Below are 26,313 nucleotides of genomic sequence, written 5' to 3'. Positions count from 1 at the left end.
AAATATTTATCAGAGACTTAGTGAGATTTGTGTACGAACAGAAGTCGATTGATACACATTTCCATATGCATCCATGTAGGAGGTAATCGGCTAATATACCAGGATCTGATAGCGCATATTATTAACGCGATTTGCCAAAGGAGCATGCATATTCACGGTTCTTTGATCTATCAGACACACTAAGCATTCCATGAATATTTATGTTCGCACAATTCACTTGCGACTTGATATCGCAAACAAGTGTTGTAAATTAAGTTACTAGCTATATACACGTCTCTATTTGTAATCAAAATGTTTGCGTTTTTTTTAATAATATATACGCAATTTTTTTTATGTTGTATAATCACAATATATAAATTTTTTCTTTTTTCTCTTTTATAATAGATTTTTTAAGTATTAAAACACTTGCTAATCTCGTATAAAACGTGACAAATATTGCAATATAGGGGCGTGTGAAATACATGTTAAAAAATTTAAGACCATCCCTGTCTTTGGTGTCAAGTTCTTGGACACTTCCTGTCGATGAAGTGTTTCCACAGAATTCGGGTCGCAATCAGGACGTATGAAATTTAATATCGGAGCGTTCGTTGAGAGTCTATCGGATTTGCATTTGATAGCCGAAAATTTTTGTCAGCGTTCTTTCAATCCGGCTATAATAATCAACCGAATATAATATGTCGATATTGAATGTAAGACAAATATATATTTTTTTATTGTCATTAATATGTTATTCAAAACATTAAAAGATCGAATATTGAATAAAACTTGGATAGGAATCAAATAATCAAATCGATTATAGAAAATTAAAAATTTATTATTTTTATTTTCTATATGAGATTTTATTTTTCATTGAATAAAATCAAAGCATCATGATAACAATGCGGGATAAATTAAATTTTAAAAAACAATCTTTTCATCAAAATTTTTTCTTTTCCTTTTTTTATAATATAATTTCTATCGTTTTTAAAATAACTTCGAAAACTTTACGAAACAAATTATAAATATAAATCTAACAATCTAATAATTACAAGTAATATCGAGTATGTAAATTTTGTTATAAGAACAAAACTTAAATTCCAGTTCTCTAACGAATATATAAAAGTCATATGATAACTAATATAAGTTAGTTAATATAAGTTCTATCTGAATCGCGAGAGCAATTATTTCTCCATTGCTCCTCATCAATTTATTAACTTAATCCTCCGAAGAACAATGTAAGTATTGTCAACGCGCGACATTTTATTCTACGTGTATGTAATTTCAATGGAAACGAACAATGTAAGTTGAAGAAATTAAACATCGATATTCGAAAGGTACGTGAATCGGAGCCTGTACAATAATTAACTTCGTTCGATCGTCAAACGAGGCCGCATTGTTCTTTCGCATTCGTAAAAGGAAAAAAAGAAGACTTAGAGAATGGTGGAAGGACAATGAGGGCGCCACGATAGATCGTAATGGCGGCCCTCGCAAAGGTTTCTCTGATTTTAACCTTTTCGCCTCGGATAAGATTCGGTTAATCTGTTTAAATTTCAATCAATGATACACGGTCTTATATATCGGCCAATCCTGTTATATAATTAAGCAACACAATGTAAGCAATTTTTTCGCATGTTGAAATGAATTTCTATGGTTTTTTTTTTAAACTTATTTTATGATATATTCATGTTTTAATCATGTTTGTGTCGTAATTGTGTCGTTCTTCTTTTTTTTTCTCCGTTTTTGTTCGGTTTTTTTTTGTTCTGCAATGAATAGGAAACAGAAATGCCGTAAAATTACAAGCTGTTAACCTTAATTGATCTCTGCATTTTTGTCACCACGCACTGCTTATTAACAACACTTCTAGATCAAGTACGCTTGTACTAGAACATCGGACAACTTTGTTTTCTCGTTATTACAATAATTGATATTTAAAATGATAATGAAATAAATTGAAAGAAAGATTATTTTTAAGAAGCTTCTATATAATTACGAAAATTCGTTATACGTTCTGGATATTAATATACAGTCTTAAGAAATAAATGATTAAAAGTTGAACTTTATTTAATTTCATGGAAAAAATTAGAAATTTTAGTTTCAAAATCAGAAGAGGTACATTAAATATTTCTCACTTTAAATATAATTGTATAATAATTGCGTTAAGATTAAGATTTGACTTAAGATTTTTTTTTTCTATAATTAATCTTTCATTGTTAAATGGTCAATAAAAAAGTGATGAAAAATCTTTGGACGAATATCATTGTGTATGTTAATAAACAGTGATGATAAGTTGTCAAATAGAAAGCTAAAAAATGTGAAAGAATATATTCACAGTGAAGAAGTGTAATGGATAGTTTCACATGGATAAAAAAAAAATATCGATCGATATACGAAATACGGATTCAGGTCTCCGGGACATTGGAAGTCAGCCAGAAAGTGAAACTACTAGCTCTTCAGGTTGCCTATTGGCCTATTCGCGATTATTCGCGAGCGTGATGTTTTCAATTCGGATAATGGCACTGTTCTGGAGGTCGCTGGAATATTTTAGCAAAGCCACAATAGAATTGAAAACGTGTGACAAGTGAAATCGAACATATATTTTTATTGTTATAAAAAATTAAAATTTATCGCGTTGTTTAATTTTTTTTATAATTACAATGTTTTTTCACACTTTTAAAATCTGATATTCAGTTATGCAGAATCTAAAGAAATTTCTTTTTTATATTAATTTTATTTTATTTATATAGAATTTTAATATAGAAGTTTATGAATATTTTTGAAATTTTAAAGAATCATATTAGAATCATAAATTCTTCCCATTATCTTTTGAATGTTATAATATATCAATAACGATCGAATGTCGAATGGAAATTTTTGAACTTTAGCATGTTTACCGATACTTGACACATTCTTATAGGAAATGCAAATTTTTTGCATCATCACCTTGAGGGAAATTATCGCTTGTTACGAGGTTTAAACCGGACTCGCCGCTGTTAGCAAGCGACGAGCTGAACAGAAACATTCATACCGGATGGGACAGCATTAGTATTTATTAACCTAAGGTCGTCCCCTAATTGACGTAATTACTAGCTCGAGATATTCCGTGAAGATTGGGAAAATTGCTTGTATCAATGATATATACTTGGTTATCGAGTCATTAACTAGCGTTGGAATTTAATTAATCAAAATTAAACACCTTTTTTTATGATCTTTTCATATTTTACGAAACATTCACGATCTTTATTTTCTTTATATTTCATTAATAACATAATTTTTCTTCTTTTATTTCTTCACAATATATGACTGATTCACGATTGACCGTCTATTTATTACTAGATATAATTATCTATCTATTTGAAAATAATGTTCTTTTAAATTTTCTTTTTTTTCCCATTATTAACCGACGAGTCGGTAGATGCCAATATCAGTAAAAACAGCTCTCCTATTTCCAATTACCAATTAATATACACAATTTATATGATAATACAACGATCGAGAAGAACAATTGCCATAGTTGTTCTCCCCTTTTCTATCTACTCTATATTCAATTATCGATCTTTTCTTTTTTAACAATCGATAAAACATCACAATAATTTTAATATTATCAACATTGATTCATTCATGTTACAAGACATAATTGTTTATATATTGACGATATGTTAAAATTTTCGTCATCCTCTTTTTGATCATTAATCAAATACAGATTACAGAAATCTAAATCCAAATCTCAATTAGCGAATTTACTCGCGAAGAGTTAATAGCATGTAACGTTGGTAACCACTTTTCGACATGTTCCTCGGTCGGTAAACGACATTGTCGTTCCGCGTGATAATAAATCAGGCTCCCGGTCATCATTTATAGCCGTTAGTTAACGACACGAGAACTACAATTATTTTAATGGTCCTGTCTACCGGCTGGGAATTCCATCTGGTTTTAACATCAATGCCCATGACATCGACGAGATGGCCGGATCTCATCGATAATCTCGCAGTTAGATGGAATTTATTGATAAAACGCTTATGTGCGTATATTGGCGCCCTCAGCGCACACCGGATCGGTAAGTTGTTTCAACGATACACGTGTATATTTCGTGTTACAAATCATCTGTGTAGAATCGCCATGATTGCAATATGCATATACCGTATGTATATATACAGGTATAGTACGATGCGTTTGCATTAAAACGATCGTGACACGCTTCAAACGTTCCTGGTGATCGATGCTCGCAGACCATCTAATTTACACGCATGCAACAAGGTAATGGAAGCTTGTCAATATTGTCGCGGTTTACGAGACGAACTTTATGTTTGAAGTTGACAATTTGGAATTAAGGGAATTGTGTACATATTGAAGTGTTATGAGAATTATAGATTGAAATATCATTTAATTATAATAATGGGTAAATATACAAGGTTATGTTTATAAACATAAATTGCTGAAATTTCTTAGAAAAAGATTATTTATATTTTTAAATGAAAAAATTTGTTTTTTTCTCAAAAAGATTTATTATTTAATATATTATTTATTATTTATATAAATAAACATTTTTACTATGTAATATATATATTTAAAAAGTCCTGACCAGGTGTTTCCATTTCATTTTATGAAAAATAATCATGTAGAGTAACTCGAATCGTCGAAAATCCGATCTAATCGTTAGGACCATTTTCTAAAATAATTTCTATGAAAATATTTGTACACAATTCACGTTGTTCGTGTCTATTGCGCTTTTTCTTCCATCTCTTGCTGCTTTTATATTATATTTATTTTATTCATTTGGATTCAGTTTGTTTCTTTATTCTTTTTTCGTTTCTTTCTTTTTTAGTCGTTGATGATCTATTAGGTTAGGTTAGCTCTCTTAGCTGTGTCTTCTTTTTAAAAGAATTTTGAGAAACATCAAATACAATTGATCTGATATAATGATTCATTTAAAATATGTATGCTATATGCAAATAAATGTATGCTCATATAAAAGTGATTATATTTGTTGCTTAATATTTAATGTTTGATATTAACGTTTGTTATAAAATATATGTTTTTCTTATATTTATTAGTTTTACAAAATTTTAAAAAATAATAAAATTGTATATTAGTACAATTAACGAAATTATATTTAACATTATTAATTACATATTATATAATTTTCCAAAATTTTTTATTTAAAGATATTCTATATTTATAATTTTAATAATAGAAATCATCATTTTCAAAAAAATAGTATGTGAAAAAATGAACACTAGAGCAAAAAAGAAAAGTGCACGAAAAGTAATAGTTTCGTTTTGTATGAGCATGATAAAAGCTTACTAGTATTATGAAACATAGGAGCGTATCATCGCTTAGAAAAAAGAATAGTACAATCGTCCTAGTATGTTACTTCTACCTCACCAAGAGACTATGTATATTACAGACCACAGTCTGTATGCATGTAGGATGACCTATTTTAGTCTTTAATGAACCTTTCTCTACAAGTGTATCGAACGAAAAAAAGAGAATTTCAAAGAGAACTTCACATAAAAAGCTTTAAAGATGAATATATGAATTAAATATTCCTATACTTAAATACTTCTATAATTATTGTATTTTTTTTTCTTCAATTTTTTTATCATTTTATATTATATATTAACCGTATAATTAACAAGTGATAAACTTTTTATCGTAAAAAAATATTAATCTGATAGGTAATTAGGGAAAAAAATTTTTACACCAGAAAAATAATACTGAAAATAAAATTCCTATGATCTAGTAAAATCCCTAGAGTAACACAATTCCCTACTCTTTCGTTAAAACTGTGTCACGTGGTATCCATTAGTTCCGATCGCGACGCGTCGATTACTTGGCGTCTTGTGTTCATGGCGAAGCCTGAAAGAAGTCTTGGGAGGAAGCCGTTGCAAGCCACCCTAAAGAAGAAGTATAACTTCCACGAACAATAGCCGGTCGTTATCTTGACCGGCGCTTCGCCGTAATTTCTACGAAAGCCTTGCCAGTCTCCTCTTTTTTTCCGCCATTCCTTTTTCACGTTTTGTTTTCTCGCCGTAGGCATGCATTGTACTTGTGCTGTATCCTTTCCGTGAACACGATCGCCTCAACAATGCACTGCCATTGACTCTCACTGGATCGTTGGATCAGAATGTGCAAGAAAAAAGAAGCAGATAGAAAGTTTCTGAGTGAGTGTTATATGCGGATTCTCCTCGTGTTTTCTAACGCTTTACGCGAAGCAGATAGTTCGCGGGATTGCTACCATTTCGAGAAACGATTCGAGGCTACGATGAATGCCGTTGAATTCTCCAGCAAATTCGCGCGAAATCGCAGCAAAGTAACTTCCTGCTTTTAATACTTCTACTAGGAGTTGGTACATTTAGGTAGCTTGTGTAGATTGTGGTAGCATTTAGGTTAGCTTGAAGAGAATAAGAAAATAAACAAAGAAAAAACATCGAATTAACTTACATCAACTTTTAACATAATTTTAAAAATATTTTTAGGTTAAGCGTTAGTTAGTGTAAGTTCAAAAAATTTCACAAAAATATAAAATCAAATTTTATAAATACAAGGTTAGATTATTATGTTTTTGAATTAATGTTTTGAATTAATTTGAATTTTAATTTAAATTTAAATTTAGATTAAATTTTAAATTTTGAATTTAGAATTAAAATTAAATTTCTCTTTCACAATATCTAAATCTGAGATTTTAGAAACTCTATGCGAGAAATTATTATTAACAAAATTCAATAATTTTGGTATTTTTAGTCTAATAATGCTAATAAAATAGATGATATGATCGAATTTTCATATATTCATAATATCTACTAATCATAATAAACTATGATCTGATAATTAGTTTGTATGAAAATTACACGAAACTTATGAAGATAATCAAAAAACAAGGTTGCAAATATCGGACTTCACGGATCATTAATCCGTCTTCGTTTATATCACCGTTATCTCTGTTCCACGTATCTACAAATAATGTGCCATTGTGCATGGATAAATCAGCTTTATCACAGCACGATGAAAGAATTTTCATTTTTCTCCTTTTCTCTGATAATATATTCTATCCTCATTCCATGTACGTTTATATTTTTCGCGATGCTCCGTTTAATAATGTACCTATATTACTCTTCGAGGATCTCGAATCGAAAATATAGAATAGCGGTGGACAAAAGCGTATTGCATGGAGGAAAAGTGATCTCCTTAAAAATATTACGGCATAGCATGAAATATTGTCCGAGATATCGTGCATATGCTATCATTCATTTCGATGTTGGATCCCATTGTCCCTCCTTATCTGACGATCATCGTGATATCAGTCTATGAATACCGCGTTACTTTATTAGATCCGACTATTTTTACCATTCACCGAAATAACTGTTTCTGTTACATCCGTTATTAATTTTCAGGGATGGAATAGCGGTGATAAAATCGACATGGATTTTACGAGATTTATTTAATCGAAGAGATATATATGTTAAATTCGATTTAATAACAGAAAATTAATTCTTTATTTGTAACTCTTTAATATTTACGAATATTTCTTGCAATTTTATTAATATATTTATAATATTATTTATAAAAATCGAAAAATATAATGAATCTTCTAAATATATATATATGCTTAAAAATATAATTGAAAAATTACAGTAATAATTTTTACGATAATTACGTCGATCTTGAAATGAATACATGGTTAAAATATTCCAAGTTAACAGTTTAATTCTTATTTTATTGAATATCGCAATCAGAAAGTTCTTTAAAGTTTTCGTGCTTCAAAGTCGACATCCTAAACGATCGTCTAAAATCGTTTCCGTTTCACGATCTCACAATCCAATTACAGTTTGAAATCGGCTATGATGAAGACCGACCCGATTAAAAGGGGCACACTTTGTGCGTTGTTAACAAGTGGTGCCACGTGAAAATCCTCGCCTCGTTAAAATTACGTCAAAGGAGTTACTACATTCTCAGTCCTTCATTTGTCGTCGAAAATGAATTCCTTATTTTCAGTTTTCGAGAGCAATGATTTTATCATTATAGAAATTATAGAATCTAGACATTGAAGAAAAAAAATTCTTATTAAATTGCATAAAATAATGGAATAGATTTTTTGTTGGAATTATTAACAATAAGTAACAAAATTTTTAAAAAATTCAACATATTTATTTGAAATACTGATTTATTAAAAAAATCTTGTATAAAATAACGCATTTTGTAAATGGTAAATTAATATGAAAATTACAATATTTCTTCATTTATACATAGTTATCGTCAATATTATAGTTATAGTCAATTTTTTATTGACTATTGAATATTCGTTGCATTTTTTTTCAATTAATCATATTATTAAAAGATATTTATTAAAAAACTACTCTTAAAATTTCATGTTTATGATGTTTACAATACACTTTCTAATTTTTTTTAATATATATTTCAGGTTAAATAATTATTATTACATTTGAAAATTTAATAATCACATTCCAAAACAAAAATAACAATAAAAATATTAATAATCTCCACTTACCATCCATCACGTGTCGAAGTACTTAGATGTTAATCTTTTGGAAAAATATTTGCCCAAGGTAACAAATAATGATTTGTCTTACAACCTTGTCATTCTTACCAAAAATAACCTAAAAGAAAATGCATTCACCACATACTTTTGACCCGCATCTCGTAGAAGAGGAGTGTGGCCATAATAAAAAGCGGCGCATAGATGCATCCCTGCACGGCAGTAAAGACTCCAGGCGAGACATCCAACGAGGGAGCAGCAAACCGTTCGGAATATTTCGTTTCTGGCGGAAGCGTGTCGGTGTTATCTCCGCCTCTGGCGTCAGTCGGAGCCCAGCCACGTTCGACTCGTGGCGACTTTCGTCTGAATAATTTCTGGTATCTCATTGACCCATCTTGAGAACGCACGTAGAAGAGACGGGTTTCGAACGACAGCTTTGTGGCGCCTTAGCGATTAGAAAAATTAAGAAACCAAGGAAGGTTTAAGGATTAAGGATCGCGCATATATTCGAGATAATTTTGCATGCCGAGAAATATTTAAAAATGGCTATAAAAGTTGATGGTTGTATAATCATAGTTAAATCTAAGATTATTTGAAAGTTGATATTGTGTTAGGTCATTGAATTTATCTTTCTGATGTTAATTGTTGGTAATATTATCGAAATTAATTGTTGATATTAATTTTTTATTGAAAAAAGAAAAATTCTTCAGAAATTTTATTTAAATATTTAAATATATAGTTAATTGAAAAATGATTAATATTCGTTGCATTTTTTTTTCAGATTATAAGAAAGTAGAGAATATTCTTGAATTGTATATTTAGTTATTGTATATTGTGAAATTCTTAATCCCAATATAATATTTTCGGTATTTTAATAATGATAAAGCATAGAATTTCATTTCAAATATAATGTCATTCGTAATTCCAAAAATATATTTGAAATAATTAAATAATATAAATAATCCAAGATACTGAATGTACATGTCTAAAAATGATATTTTATTTATTTTTATTTATTACGTGTAGAGAAAAATGCACTATGCATTTTATAACTGCATATAAATTCTGAAATATATGTTGCAACACGTGATTAATCAGAATTATGAACGATATATCTAGTTAGCGTATTCTACTTTCGAAAAAGATTACTAAAATACAAAAATGAATACTTGAAAATAAGGTCAAGCAGTATATATATATTCATATGAACTTTTATTTTATTGTTCCTGCATTTAGAATGCACTTATTATCTAGCTCATGTATTATAATAAAGCTATATTTGCATCAAAATATCATGATAAATTATATGTATCATAATAACAAAGTACAATAGCAAAATTAGTTTATTGATATTTATTTTTTTGGTAAAATATGTATCAATATAGAAAAATAACAAAAATAATGCACTATTTTGAAAATAATGACTTTGTAAAATTATAAAAAATTTCAAAAGAAATGTCAGGCAATCAAGCTTTCTTATAAATCAACAAAATTTTAAAAAGTAAAAATATGCATTTTAATGATTCAAAGTTTTTTCCTAGTTTCTTATGTTATATATAAAATTTAATTCAGAGTTATAGCCATTTATAAGATTATATAATTAATTTCAAAAAGAATAAAACTTTGAAATTCCAATATTATCTAAAAAAAAAAGCATGAAAGATCAAAAAAGTTTTATTTTCACTACACATTTTATTTTAATTCATTTAGAAAAAAAAAGCATATATTAAATCTCAATAAAAAGATTTTGTTTTTGCAGTTACGTCAACAAAGCTCCATCCGTGACGTAGCACAAGGTCCTCAGCAATAACTTCCATCCGAGGTTCAATCGATAAAGCCTCCCATTTCGGTCAAGCCGAAAACACGAACCAGTTTCCCGGAATCTCAAACTTCTCTCTTTCTACTCTCTCTTTCTCTACTATTAATACCACTACTATTACTATTAATAATATTATTATTACTACTATTTCTTTTCACAAAATTCCTTAAAAATACAAATAATCCATAATTTATATACATTTTATTTTATTATAGTTCAAATCAGGAGAGTTTTTTTTTTTATTTTGTAAATTTTTTTTATTTTGTTAATATCTTTTGCAACATGCTGAAAGAAAATATAATAATCTAAACACGACGATACAGTAGAAACGATGATGGTGAAAAAAAAGAAAAAAGAAAGAATGTAACACACGAACGAATATCGTATGAAATTATAATTGTATTCAAAGGCGGAGGCGCTACTGCCTCTCATTTGTTAAGCAAGTCGTGCATTGACGTCACATATGCTAGCTACAGAAAATTACAGAAAAGTCGGCTTCCATAAGAAACTCATACATTTTATTTTAAAATTATATTGATCATTAGAAATTAATTTATTATCATTTTTAACTCTTAATCATAAGTTGTATAATATAAGTATAATCATTGGATTATAGATAACCATAATAGTTTAAAGACAGTTTAAATTTTATATTCGATTAATTTTAAGTTATATTATTTTATTATTATAATTTTAATTTATATTTTGTACCATATATATTAAATTATCGATGAATATAATTTATTATTTGAGAATATTTGTGTTATAAATTGTAGAATAAATTTAAGAAATATTAATCAAATATCAGAAAAGGATATCTGTCTTTAGTTATGACTTTTAATATTTTTTCCATGAAAATATTTAAATTGCAAGTAATTAATTCTGACAGATGTTCCTACTATAAATAACATCAAGGATGAAGATGCTATTTGGCAAGTTAAAGTAATTGATTTTTTCGTTGCACAATTTTGAATTTTTTTTTATTTTTAAAAATTTTATTTTCGATAACATGTCGATAACTCTATTTCAAAATGTTATTTTAAAATTAAATCTTCGTTAAAAAAAACTTTTAAAGGTCTCGTTATTTATACTACTTGTAAAATTGCACTTACTATGATGAAATTTTAATTAATATCTGATGGATTGAATTTCAATCGATTGAATCCACTTTATTTGAACATGAATCCTATCCTTATACTATTATTTAAATGAGAAATCATAAATAGTGAGAAAAATTGATAATCTCTTATATGAATTCCAATTATGTAATATATTTACCATATAGAAAAACTTTATTTATAATGGAACGTTTTAATACTCTATTAACTAAACTTTTATTGATTGAATCCACTTATTAACTAATTGAATAAAAAATCAGGAAATGTGAAGAAGGAATTGAGATAGAGTTCTAAACTATTTATTTCTATTTGGATTTTTATGTACATAATCAAAATTTGAACTTGTTGAGAATTAAGAGATATACAAAATAAACTATCTATATTAGAAATATTTTATTCAAGATTAAGAACATAAAAGAATCTATATGTAAATAAATTAAACATGCCAAATGCTAATATTCTACAAAGTATATTGTATTATAAAATATAATAGTTTCTAGTACACTTTTAAAATCATTTAATTGTTCTTATAGAACAATATTTCTTTACATGAATTGTGACTCGCAAGATAATTTGTAGGATGTAATTATTGCTGTCATTTTCATTTGAAATGACTTTCAATGCTCATTTATTTTAATACAATTGCATAATTATATTCCATAGCAGTACCAGATGTCTCGTTATTTAATTTCAGAAAAAAACAGTATCGCTAATCATTTTGCGATAATAAAGTCGTATAAAATATTAAGTTTTTAAATTTCTCTTATAAAGAAAATATGAGGTTGCAAATTATTCGAATATCACAAAGGAGGTCGCAACTCAAAAAAATGGTTGAAGAATACAGCATAGAGGGATGATGATGCAGAGCAGCAGCCGCCGCTTGACTCTCCCGCTCTGTCTCACTCGGAAGTCCCGATGGTATCGACATACATTCACGGAACCTGGCTCGTATTTTTCGACGAGCTTCTTTGACGGACGCACACAACGCTTTCAGGCGAAGGGCGAGCACGGTCGCGCGCACCCGTTCCGAATCTAGGTCATACTCTATGCATATGCACATAAATGCACTCGAATGCCCCAATGACCCAGTTTACGAATCCTGACGTAGTTATATCGTAGCCTCGACCCTATGACGTGCACTCTCCCCAAATCAAGGTAAACTTCCCCCGATACATGCTTCTATTCGTTATTAGACCATTTGTCTCTTCCTTCTTTGTTTCCTGTTTGTCGAATAGCAGTCCTTGGTGATCTCGCCGCCGAGAGAGGATCATCTTAACGAATGTTATTAAATTAAATGCAAACGTGGAATGATTTTGATGTGAAGAATTATTATTGAATGAAAATTATTCTGGAAAAAAGTAGAATTTATTAGAGATTGATCTTCAATTTTATTTTTAAGAATAAATCAGATTCAATGAAAATTAAAAAGATCTTTGATATTTTTTTAATATCTTTCACAATAAACAATAAATCATTTATGTTAAAATTTTCATTATAAATATTGAAATTATTTTGCAATGATGATTTTGAGGATGATTCACAGATTGCAAGCCCATGTTTTAAAAAATGATTAATTATAAAAATTATAAAACAAATTTCTTATAAAATATTCAAATAAAATCATATGTACATATGATAATTTATTTTCCTCCTTTTTCCATCAAAAATAGAATCGATTAATCGGAAACCGATCAAAATAGTTATATATTTTTCTATTCTATTCACACTGTGTACAACTTGTTAACGACTATACCACTATTTCCGCGTGAAACGCCCTCTTTCTCCAGAGTATTTACGTAATGACGCGGTGACCTGTTTCAACCGGCGCTTAAGTATGTAAATTGCGCGGAATTACTATTGTGTCGGCCGTGTTAAGCTTCTTATTCAAATTGTTGCTTTTAATCTTTTCCCGGTGGCCGATCTAACACGTTTCGGAACAACGTTGTCTCGATTAAGTTCCTTGTAAGCTAAAACCCGTTTTCCATTCTTCTCATATCTGACATCTGGATTTGTCTTTTACGCCTCATAAAGTTATAGTATGACTTATAGCAATGATACATTCTGACTATGTATATCCAATATATATCCGATTGTATATTTGAATTAATAAATTTGTTCTTAAATTAAGAATACATACTTTAATATTTTTTTAAAAGAAATTATTAATCGTTTTCTATGAAAATATTTCTAAGTTATATTTTGTTTTAAAACACAAATCAATTGACGAAATTTGTATATTTTTCACAATATATCAATCTGAAATAGCGAATTTGAGAGCGATCAGAGAAAGAGTAATCAGAGCTCTTGAGCCTTGAAAGACGACGTGTCAGCATTAAGATGGCAACATTGCAGCACTGTCCATGAGATATACACGGTGAAAAACGATATCTGAACTTAGTGAGCGAAATAGTGTCGCCTACATAGTGCGACACAAGAGCAGCTCATTCTTCCATGGACATTTTACACTCCAGTTTTGAGTGCAACGCTTCGCACGAGTGCAACTCTGACCTAGAATTTTAAAGACTTATTTCTTACATTCGCTACTTTAACGTGACCATAATAAACCATAACCTTCGTGCACTGGATTCTAAAATGACAAAGCAAGTTTGCCACGAATCAGTTTCATTACCTTGGAATTATTATAAGTTTGTTACACAAAAATTAATTAGAGATTCCACTATAATATTTTTCTTCACTGATCTGTTTAGAATAGTTCTTAGAAACGTGAATAATTATATTCATTATAGTTACCTTATTGGTTGAATATACAAGAATATGTACATAGATACATAATATATTGAAAGATATATTTTGTGGAGTTCTTTTTTTTAAATAATCTTTGATTTAATAATTATTTTTAATATTCTATATTCTAATTAATATTCTAATTAAATTAATTCTTTTAGAATTGATTTAATCATTTAAAAAGAAATCAAGTCATTTCTTCATAATAATAAAAAATAAATATCTATTTTTTATTTTTGATATATCATCATCACGTGAGCCTAGAATTATTTTTTCTCTTATCAGGGAGATAATTCAATTAGGGATTATTTCATATGTATTTTCTTAATAGATAAACATCCTAATTCATTACGCCTTGTATCATAATTAATCTAGTAAGGCATGAAAAATACACAAGTGTTTTGAAAGTGACTTTGAACAGATGTCGAATGAAAAAAAGAACTATTGGTATTAGCTTACCTTCAATCTTCAGACCTCCAGTGTTTTTTCACTAAGGAGAAAGACTGAAATATGAGCTGCTCTTCTAGGCGGGCTATGCCTTGACTAATAGGATGATCCTTTGCACGATACCGAAATACATTTGTTAGACAAGAAAATTATTAAAGAAAATTTTTGTAATCTTAATGAACCAGTTATATATTCATTTTGAATAAATTAATGGTTATACTTTCTTTTAATAATATCTTTAACGATAAATTAAATTTATCGTTAATAATAGCCTGCGTTTTAAAAGAAAAACAATATTATAAATGTTTTAAAAAGATATATCAAAATTTTATATTTTAAATATAAAGTTAATAGTTATATAAAATTCAAATGGAATTTAAAACAATTAAAAATTTCAAGACAAGAAATATAATATTACATCAGAAACACTGTATTTTTCACTATATTTTCTAACCTCAATTTTTAAAAAAAGATTTAATATTTTTAAAAAGTGTAATAATTGAAAGACATTCTTATAAATTATAAAATTAAAGGAATGTTATTTCCAATAATGAATTGCCAACGTAAATTCATAATTTTTCTTTTTTTCTTTCTCATCATTTCACATCTTGTTCTTGTTGCGACAAATGCTTTTCACTGAAGCAAATGGAAAAGATATAACGAAGCGCGCGCAGTCTAGTGCTCTGTTCGTTACGTTCGCTTAACGAGTGCTTTAACACTCGAACTGTATAACGAGTACACTTAACCTATCTGCATTGATAAACGTGTCGTTAGATTTTTGCAACCTTGATCCTAATCAAACAGATCGCGGTATTAGTGTCTAAATTGCATAGGAATTCTATTGAAAATAATATTTCAGTGTATTCAAAGTGTTCATCTTGTACCGAAACGTTTAACCTGGATACTTCGGGAAAAAAAGAGAAAAATCGTTATGTGTATCACAAAGCTCGGAGAAAATATTTCTATCATTCCCTCGTTGTCTATTTCGAGTCATTTCTCTCACTTCTGTCTTTTTTCACCTTTTTTTTTTTTTAAATAAAATCTGAATTTCACGTCATGTACTACGGATGTGATATTTTTGACACATTTACTATACTCTCTCGAATATCTCGTGTATATTACCGATAAAAACGGAACCAGATGTATCGACCGTATATTATAAAACTTTTTTTTTTCACATTGAACAAGAGACACGAGAATTACGAGTGATTTCCAGTCATTTCAATCTCTACGTATTTATTTTTCAAAATTCCAAAAAGATTGAAGATTGGACAGGCGAAAAAAGTTATTGACTTGTTGGTTTTCGTTAGATTTTACTTGTTTCGTGCACCGGTAAGTCGAATCGACATGAAATGGATAGAGTGGACATTCGTTGCGCTTGACACGGTGAAATGCATTTCCAACGTGCGAATAATTTTTAGAAGAGCATGTATTGTGCTACTGCATTTAAAGTGAAACTGAATACGCTTGGCGTCGAAATAGAGAGATTTCGTATAAAATTGAAAGCTTGCAAATTGTAGAGAGATCGTATAAAGTTTCCTGAAAATAATCATCTTGAAAACTTGTATTCAAAAAATTCTATTGCAAAAAAAATTTTAATGATTATTAATTAAAATAAGAATAAATCCAAATGAAGAAAATGAAAAAAATAAAAAACAAAAATGGCAAAATAAAATTATAATAAAGTTTCGATTAAAATCTAAGAAATCTGAATATCTCACTCGAATCGATCGAATTATTCATTCATATAATTCACAAATTCATATGAAATTTATTCATAACCTCAAAAAGTCAGTTTCATCGATAAAGGAAATCGTAAACCCTAGATTCCACTAACCGATTGAATGCTGATCGGAAAATGGGTGAGAGTTTTCGATTGTTAGGCTTTCTGATTTCAAATTCAGCTTATACAAACAAAACCCGGTTTCCGCGATAGCAAGGGCAGCCGTTTAGAATCGGTACTCACAACACGATGCATAATACAAATTGGTGTTCTCGCAACGATCGATAGTCCATGTTCGATTGTTCTCTCGGGAGCAGTTGCACGTTGTTATTACAAGTGACGCCACGGGCAATGTGTTGTAGGTATTGTGATACCCTTAATTACTAATGAAATTAGTTTAAAGTAGATTCATCTGTAATTCGTTGAAAATATTCTATATTATATTTTATTTCTTTCTATCCTATTCTATTTTTTTTCTCTTTTTTATTTAAATTCTATTACTAATTTTTCTTTGATTTTCTATGACAAAAAATTTGACACGATTTCAATGTATATTTCAAAAAATGAGAGAAACTTTCGAAGTATGCCTTGTATTGAATAATTTCGTTTCTGTATCTGCAATATCTTTTCGATTTGAATGATTTGAAATAAAATTACGATATATATTTCTTACTTTTTATTTAATTTTTATTTGGATATTATAATAAGACTTTTGCTGTGAAAAAAAAAATTTATTTTAAATTTGTATGACATGAATAATGATTAAATTTGTAAGAATTATTATCTTGTTTTTTACAGGGAGAAAAAAATATTATAGATTTATCTTGTCGATTGAGCATTTTTAAAATATATTATGATAGCAGAGAATTAAGGTATTACGTATCTAAATCACAATTTATCATATTTTTAAGAATTATTAAGAATTATTAATTAAAACAAATAATATGAACAGATAAGTATAATAAAATTTTAACAATCTTAATAATTTATTTAAATGAAACAATTTATCACATTTTTTCATAAATGAAACCTAACTTAAATTTGAATAATTTTTTTTAATACAAAGAAATTTACAATTAAATTATTCTCTTTACATTTTATATATAAATACTTTCTTCAATATGTTTTATAGTTCCGAACATTTATGCAGCAACGTATCTCACAAAGAGAACAAATAAAAAGAAATTTATCAATTACACGCGATTTCTCGACACCAGTGGAAAGTCCCATTCTCCCATTCTATCGAGAAAAAGGAAATGAGTCGCTATTCTTCAGTCACGATAATTAGCCAAAGGAAAAGAAAACGACGAAGAAAAAGAGAACCAAGTGTCGGAGGCGAGTTGTCCGCTTCACTCGGCTTTCTTTCAAAGTTCCGAAACTCATCGTGCAAATAAAGGAAAGGGCCACGTCGAGGACGAAGGCCACCGTTACATATTCATCTTTTAAAGCGGCACTTTTCAAAGCATCACTTTACGAACCACCCAACTGCGTTACAGGAGAGAAAGCTCATTCCCTACATAGTGTCGCGAAACGCCTCTTTTATCCCTCTTTACATTGCGTCCATGACGACTATCGACTACACGTGTACTCGTCAATATTTTCCCTTTTTATTATTAATCTGCCTCGTTCGCCCTCACTCACTCGTCTTTTCTTAACATAATGTATATACAGAATGTATTTTATGATATACGTCATAATATTGTGATATAGGAATTTTGTTGTTTATTAAATAAGAAGGAATTAAGAAATTAAGGATATTGTAACGTAGATAAGAAAGTCTTCGATTGACTTTTTGATTGAAGAGTTCAAATTCTGTTCATTCTCATTTTTTTTTCTTTAAGTAAATATATGTGTTAATATAATATAATATATATGAGATACTTTTGGAGGATCGATTCTGGAGGCCAAGGTTAGTATATAGAAATATCGATTAAGGGTTATTTATTAAGTTATAAGCAATTTAAGTTTGCAATAGATGAAGCAACGCGGTGTTGTGATAAAGATAAAACTGTTTCAATCTATCTTCGTCTCTTCGTTTATAACGTAATAAATAATCGATATTTTTTCATAATAAAATTTCTAATAAATCTGTAATAATAAGAAATATAAAAAAAACAAACTTTTTGTCACCTCTGATATAATTTAAAAATTAATATTTTTATATAAGTGTCAAATAATATTCCAAACTAATATTAGATCATATATAATATCCAACAAAAGAATAATTTATTAAAAACAATTTTTTCAATATAAAACTTTTTTTTATGCAATTTTCATTTTTTTATACAGTTATATTCTTATCAGTTATATACTATCAATTTCAAAACCTTGTATAAATCCATATTTAACATTATTCTTCGTCATATTCGTGGGACATTTTACATACATTTTCTCTCTTTCTCTTCCTATCCTCTGCTACTCTCTCTTCTTCTAATCGTTTTATCTTTGAGAACTAATTGTTACTGAACATGCGGTTGAACTTCTCTACGCAGAGGAACCGGGAGGCCGGAAAGTGTTGTCAAGCTGAAACAGCTTTTCTCCCTCCACAGCTTTTTAAAAGCATCCAGTCGTGGATGACGCATCAGGTAGCACAACACATACGCTTCTTCTCCCTTAAACACACTCCGTCCAACGAGCGTCTAACTACAAGCGTGTGTAGCACGGTAAAAAACCGAGTATCGAATGCTACCGCATGAATAAGTCCCTTTGAAGTTTCCACCACCCACAGCAACTCCGCTCCGAAAAATCTTGCAGCTTCAACCGTTTTAAAACCGACACGTTTTCCTCTCATCGTCGGCTACCCAGTCGTGTATCTTTATACCTGTGTGTGTGTCTTTAAAAACCCTAGTTCACACAGGTGCGACCAAGTTTGTCATCCCTCTCTGATGCTTTCGTTTCTTGCCGGAGCAGGAACAACGGAACGAAACGAAGGAAAAAAGAGGAATGCAGGAAAAGGGTGAAAGGGAAGAGATGCGGAGGTGGTGTTGCGCCACGTGTTTTGAAACTGTCTCGCGTGGGACGACGAGCTTTTATGGCGGAATACCGGTGCACGCTGCAGTAGAAGCGGAAATATTTGTCCGGGTCTATCGTTACCCACGAGATCCCATTTCGCGCGGATTAATTATAAAGTACGAACTAACGGCATACCATGAACTTTTGTATAGCATTAAATTATATTTATGATTGGACTGAGTCAGAGTTCACGACTGGCCATCGCTAATTAATTTTTTATTATCGAACATCATTGGACTTAAGGAATATTTTCGGATATCCGTTATTTGTTAATTAAGGAATTTTAAACTTTATTTTTTTTTTTCAATTTTCTTGAGAATATAAAGAATGTAAAGAAAATCAGAGATATAATATATATAAAATTAATTTTGACCAAAATTTGAAGTCTCATGAGATATCCTAATGTATAAATTATGTTTAGATTTAAAATTAATAAATATAAATATATGTTCCTTTAATTTTTCTTATGAAATAAGATGCTGTCTCGAAAATAAAACGTTGAATGAAAGAGAAAATAATATTTGCGAAAAATAATATTTTATTCATTTCAAATCTTTCTGTTTATGTATATTATACGATATATTGTCGGTAATTTATTTCATTCTTTATTTTTTTTTAATTTTGCACAAACCATGATTAAGTTTCTATTATATTCGTCTTGCATTTGAAGTTTTAAAGCACGATTTAAAATCCTGGAGTTTCATTGAATGCTCATTACTACAGTTGAGTAAGAAACATGAAAAACGTAACAAGAATGATAAAAGGCGATACAGTAACGGGTACAAAAGAGCTCATTGTAGAGAAAAGGGGGTACTGAGAATAAAATACCATGGAGTATTGCAAAAGAACACGATTGTAGAGGGAACGTTCAAATGTTAGATGAAGTAGCGTCCTCGAAGCAACGAATGTAAGCAGTGTTACGTCCACATAAAGTTCGATATTTTAAATCCTATTATTCAAACATGATAAAGTTTAGCATTAAAATAAATTTGTTAATAAGAAATATTATATTATGATATTTTCTAACTTACTACTTTCATTTAAATTCATCATCTAGAATATCGTTTGTTTTTAGAAATATCAAAAAACGTTTCGAATAAATATTGAATGGTTTCAAGATGATGTAATATGATGTAATTAATTTTTTTATAGATGAACTTATAGACGTCAACACTTGAATTTACTTTAGATGAAATATCATACGATATTACCTATGGATATCAAAATATAATAAAATCATCGTATTTGAATAAAATAAATCGATTACTTACATAAATTTGAAATTCTTAGTTTTAGATTTGATCGATAATGAAAGTCTCAAAGTCTCAAATAATTCTTATATGATAACATCGATTATTTGTGATTAGATAACAATGATTTATGCTGTTACAACGCTAGCATCGGATTTTTACGACCACAAAAGCCACGAAGAATCACAAGTTCTCTTCCTCTTTTTCTATTCATCTATTTTACTTCCTCCGAACGACCACGAGTCTGGCTTCGTTGGTAATTATTTATGTTGGCCGGTCTCTGTGCGAAACGGTAATTGAATTTGCGTCCGTAAAACGGCCACTGACCGTAATTTGTCGACTCAGTCAAAGAGAAGGGAGATAAAGAAAGAGAGAAATAGATGATTAATATAGTCTTAATTGTCCTCGTTGTTGTGCGAATGAAACGTGGCTGGTGACTTGCTTAAGTCAATTGAAGTCTCTTAAGGGAATCTTAGATCTCCTGGAAATAATGAACTTATGTTTACGATCTTATTGTATAAAATATGAAATATTTTTCTCTTTGAACAAAATTTTTGTAAAAAATAAAAGGTTAAAAGATTAATTTCAATGATTTATTGTTATCATATAACATGATCATATTTATAGGTTATATTGATTTTTCATATCATATTATTTATCATATTATATATTATTTGTAACATTTTAATAATTTTGATTGTTTTTTTCAGTTATCTAAAAAAATTTTTGTTCATTACTTAAATGGGATTGAAATATAAAAGTTAAAATTAAGAAAATTTAAGACAAAAAAAGTCGGAATTAATTCCCTTCCATACTGTATGTTTCTTTGCAAAGATAAATAAAAAAAACCACATATGTAAATTTTAAATACCTCTTATAGTCCTTTTCGCCTTGAGTTTTCCTCGCAAAGCTTTTTTTCAACGTTTTCCAAGCGCGTTTTCTTTCTTCTTTGTCCTTATAACGGACGAGCCAAAGAGGCGACCTCTGTTATGGACCCCTCGAAGTAAGAGAGATACACCACGAAGGGGCGCGACATTTGCGATTCAAAGCACAACGAGAAAATGAAGATTAAGGGTGAAGGGTTTAAACGAACGAGAATTACGACACGTGTACTCGTGCGAGAGAGTATGAAGGGTGCTAGAGATGATCTATAGTCACCGCCTGACGCTTTTATTCGAGTTCATTTTGTAAGTCAATATCGCAGTTAAAGGCAAAGAATTGCCTTTGTATTTAAAACGTTAACTGAACAGTGACTTGTTGGTCCAAGTATTTTGCAAACAAACGGATTGACGGATTAATGAAATTGTTTAAACGAATTGTGCAGATAATTTTATTTGTTTTAATGTTTGAGATAATATATCGGTACACGATATTTTTTGTTATAAAAGATCAAAAAAATTGAAATATTAAGGAAACCTTGTTTTTTTTCTTGTTTAGATAAATCTACGCCTCATTCTTGTCAGTGGTAAGACAAAAGAGTTCCTATTCAGTCCGAGCGACTCTGCGGGGGACATAGCGCACCATGTGTTTGAAAACTGGCCGGAAGGTACGTTATTATTGAAATTTATTTACATTGTAATTTCATACATGAAACAATTAACCAACTATATGATTCTTTTTATAAAAGATTTTTATTATGAAAAAACAAATAAATAAAAGAACAAAAAGGAATAAAAACAAATAAAATAAAATTTACGAAAGTTTGACAATATTTATCAATTCATATTGCATATTCACAAGATTCGAAATAATCGCATTGAACAATGGTGTAAGACGATCCGATTAAATCTCCTATCGTGTTAATCTATCATTCGAAATTTCACTTGACATGATGTATCATAGAAATTCCCTTATCATCGAGAAACTCATAGAAATGTTGTGTTTGTCACAAGACTCACTTATACAATTATCCATACAATAACTATATTGTACAATATATTAGACGAACATATTTTTCTATCAATAAATTAAACGTAGTTTATTGTTCATCCACACTATACGATAGTATTTTACGCTTGTATTTTCATCGTCTATCATTGTCAGGCTACGTGAAGCATGAAAGTACTAGAATTGAAAACACTCGCAGAAATATATAGACCATAAAATATCGCCATCTATCGTGAGATATATCAAAAGCATGAAGTACAATTCAATTAAGCATGGTACAACGCGAGATGGCGAAACAAGCAAAGCAAAAATTTCGAAACCGAATGAGAAATTTGTTGACATAATTTATTATACAACTGAGATTTGCTGATAAAAATTACGCTAAAAAAGAGAAATTGATAAAAACTAATTAATTAACAAGAAATTTCAAAACTATAAATATCATTTATTATTTTTATTATTTTCTATGAATGCCTTGAAAAAATAATGTAAGTATTATTAATTACATATTGAAGAAACTTATTAAATAAATAATATATTTATATTTGTTTAACGATAAAAATACAGAATAATAAAAAACAGATTTTATAGAATTCATTAATTCAGAACGACATGTCAAGTATTATACAGTATTAGAAATTTTTTTATAGGTTATGTTACTATTGTTTCTTGTTTTTTAAAAGCAAATAAAATAATGGTACTTATAATAAATTTAAATTAAAAAAAATACAAGATAAAATTCTTAAAAATTTATTTTCTATTTTAATCTACAATTTTATAACAAATCTCACTTTAGATTATTTTTATCATATACGAAATACTAAGTTTCTCGTAAGCATTATATATATTAATCTTAAGAAAAAAAAATCAAGAAAAAAAAAGAATTGGATTTACCTTTATTTCCATACTGTAAAAAGTGAATCGAATGGGTTTTCATTCTTCTAAGAAGCGTGTTTTAATGCAAATCTTCTCAATACTTGAAAAGTAACCCGTTTAATATTAAAATGTATTCAATGACCGCAACATCTCTTTTGTTATCTTGAATTGTCGCGTCGGAATTAACTTTAGTTTTGAAAAATAGAAAAGAGAAATTACACGAGAATTATTATTGTTGATATAATTAATTTAGATAATATTATCCAAAAATTCAATAATTAACTGCACCAAATTCTCTATATATTTGATCATGTTTGATCTGATATAATACAAGAGAAAATCTTTTTTCATTTTTGAATACAATATATAATAATTCAATTTAGCATCATTTTTTTTATCTGATGTTTTATAATTAATATATATAATTTATATAATTTATGAATATTACATGCTGTATTATGAATGCTTAAATAAATTCTATTAGAATTTGTCACAATTTGCGTTAAAATGATATAAAAAAAATATTTTTATTAAATACTATAAAAAGTATAAAAAATAAATTTAAAAATAAATTTCAATAATACATATGATTTTTATATTTTGAATCTATCATGATGTTTTGATAGTAGTATATTTGAAAAGTTAAATTTTAAGTTAAAATTATAAAAAATATAAATAATTTTTATGATAAATATTTTTAATACATATATTTATATACAGAAATATATATAAAAATATTTCTTCTACAAAAAAATAATTTCAAATATTTAATATTTAAAATATGAAAATGAAAAAGCATAAAATAATTTTTATTTTTCTAGTTTAACATAATTATTAAAATTTTCACACGCATTTTTAAGAAACATAACATAATATTGAATTATTTTTGTCTCTTATTTTCAATTTTAATTTCTTCTTCTTCTTACTATTCATCACAAATTTTCAAGAAATATAATTAGGTCACGTCATAATCTTATCTTTTACGTCCACAATAGAATCTTTCTAAATCCTTTTGCGCGCCATTCTATGTTTCTTTTACATCATCGACGAATTAAATTCAGACGATGAACGGTAAAAGTCGAGGAAAGTTCATGAAATTTTTACCAAAAAATTTTTACGATTGATGAAATTATCAAAGTGAAATATTCTCGCGTCTTTTCTATAAGTCCAATGAACTTATTGTTATTTTTTTCATCATGTTGTTCCACCAATGGAAAACGTTGAAAATATTCGAGGCAAGATCGTTTCGAGATCTTATACGAGATTCCTATCTCTTTGTCTTTTCAGACTGGGCGGAAGAAGCAGTCGCTAAAGCGGAGATCCTGCGGTTAATCTACCAGGGCCGTTTTCTGCACAGCAATGTCACGCTCGGTGCTCTTGGGCTTCCTTTCGGGAAAACCACGGTGATGCATCTGGTCCCACGAGAAAACCTTCCCGAGCCTAATTCTCAAGGTAAATCATCGACCAGCCATCTTCTTGTTTATCCTGTCCAGGAGAAAAATGAAAGGCACAGTTCTGGCCAGGGAAAGGAAAGTCTTTATGTTCCCCATAACCAATATAGAGCCGCGATTTAATCCTTTAATGGTGGATTCTCTCGAGCGAGCATAGTTGTCTAAAAGAATTTTTAAATATTGTTGCTTTTTGGAATAATTTTAATATCAGTTATGGGTTTAGATCTTATTATTAAAATCAGGTGAAAGCTATTTGATTCGTTTTTTTTTTTTTTTTTTATAATAGAACCATATATTCTATGCAGTATCATATTAATTTCTTTAAAGATTCTTAGGGATGATATCCAAATGTTGATATAGTTATATCATCATATTTGCATTTATGAACAGTTCCATCTTTCTCTTTGACATCACCTAAAAATTATTTAGAGATTATTAGGATATGTTTATTTGATAGAATTCAAAATGAAAAATATGTGATATTATATAAATAAAAAAAAATAATCGAAACAAAAGAGATTAAACAAAATTATATCACTATCTTTATGCTTATATTAATATAATAATCCTAATTCTATTTTGATGTTTATGGTAAATTAATAAATTACATATCTATTCTAAAATACAATAGTGTATATACCATGTATTTTAATATTATATAAATATTAGGTTAACTTATATTACAATTTTATTTTCTTTCCTTAATATTTTTAAACTTAAGAAAGACGCATCCTATTTCGTATGGTTTCTCATCTACTATATACTTCGTAATATGAGGCATTATCAGATATTGTTATATGATAAAGTTAAAGAAAAACCATGAATATATAGTTATTTTATTTTATTATACATGATTCATGTGCTCGTGGAATAAACATGGAATGCAACATTATTTACATAACATATTGTTTTTCTTTCTCCGTGCGGTCTCGTTAATCCTCCATAAATATATTCTATGTGCACTCGAGATAACAACGATTTACTTTTTCATTCCCTATGGTTACTATATAAATTATGTTATATTATATTATATTATATTTTTCATCTTTTGTTTCCATGTCTTTTTTAAACAGATTTTGCAAATAGATTTAAAATATTAGAAATTTTAGAGATATATTTATTTACAAATATTTATATTTATACATTTATTTTACAAATTTTTTTAAAAATATTCTTTTAAAATATGTATTTCAATCTAATTTTATTTTTATTAATTTTTTTTGTATTTTAATTAAAATTTCATATATATCTACTATATCATCTAAATTTGAAATTATAAGTAATATTATTAATTTATTTATTTTTTCTAAAATCAATAATTTATAAATATAAAAGAATATGCAACAAATATTTATTGCCAACATTTATTAATATTATTTATATATTGATTATTCAATATAACAAATTATAATATCCAATATTAGCTAAAGATCCCAATCTCACTTTTGCTAATTACAGGTCTTCTGCCTAACGGCGGATACATGCACATACCAGCCCGACAACATTCTGCTT

The 26,313-nt window shown here is 28.4% G+C and overlaps 1 protein-coding gene and 4 long non-coding RNA genes across 5 annotated transcripts in view; 3 read left to right on the top strand and 2 right to left on the bottom strand.

Moving 5' to 3' along the window:
* LOC102679653 (ubiquitin-like protein 3) overlaps window positions 1-26,313 on the top strand; it is a 71,254-nt gene that overhangs the window by 43,847 nt on the left and 1,094 nt on the right. Inside the window, exons 2-3 of the mRNA XM_006613782.2 lie at window positions 22,025-22,133; window positions 24,638-24,802. Of these exons, the coding sequence (XP_006613845.1) occupies window positions 22,025-22,133; window positions 24,638-24,802 (274 nt within the window). The remainder of the gene's footprint in view (window positions 1-22,024; window positions 22,134-24,637; window positions 24,803-26,313) is intronic.
* LOC116185347 lies at window positions 5,112-9,749 on the top strand. Its single transcript, XR_004150186.1, has 3 exons — window positions 5,112-6,140; window positions 8,399-8,543; window positions 8,642-9,749. It is a non-coding gene; the product is annotated as an uncharacterized LOC116185347 (long non-coding RNA).
* LOC102679364 lies at window positions 16,258-18,396 on the top strand. The gene is made up of 2 exons (XR_004150190.1): window positions 16,258-16,464; window positions 17,124-18,396. It is a non-coding gene; the product is annotated as an uncharacterized LOC102679364 (long non-coding RNA).
* LOC102679449 lies at window positions 19,814-20,479 on the bottom strand. Its single transcript, XR_421460.1, has 2 exons — window positions 20,372-20,479; window positions 19,814-20,286 (listed from the first exon to the last, which is right to left on the bottom strand). It is a non-coding gene; the product is annotated as an uncharacterized LOC102679449 (long non-coding RNA).
* LOC102679536 lies at window positions 20,800-21,958 on the bottom strand. Its single transcript, XR_421461.2, has 2 exons — window positions 21,459-21,958; window positions 20,800-21,068 (listed from the first exon to the last, which is right to left on the bottom strand). It is a non-coding gene; the product is annotated as an uncharacterized LOC102679536 (long non-coding RNA).

This window comes from Apis dorsata, unplaced genomic scaffold, assembly GCF_000469605.1.
Source record: "Apis dorsata unplaced genomic scaffold, Apis dorsata 1.3 scaffold_162, whole genome shotgun sequence".
Classification (NCBI taxonomy): Eukaryota; Metazoa; Arthropoda; class Insecta; order Hymenoptera; family Apidae; genus Apis; species Apis dorsata.
This window is presented reverse-complemented; position numbering and strand designations above follow the sequence as displayed.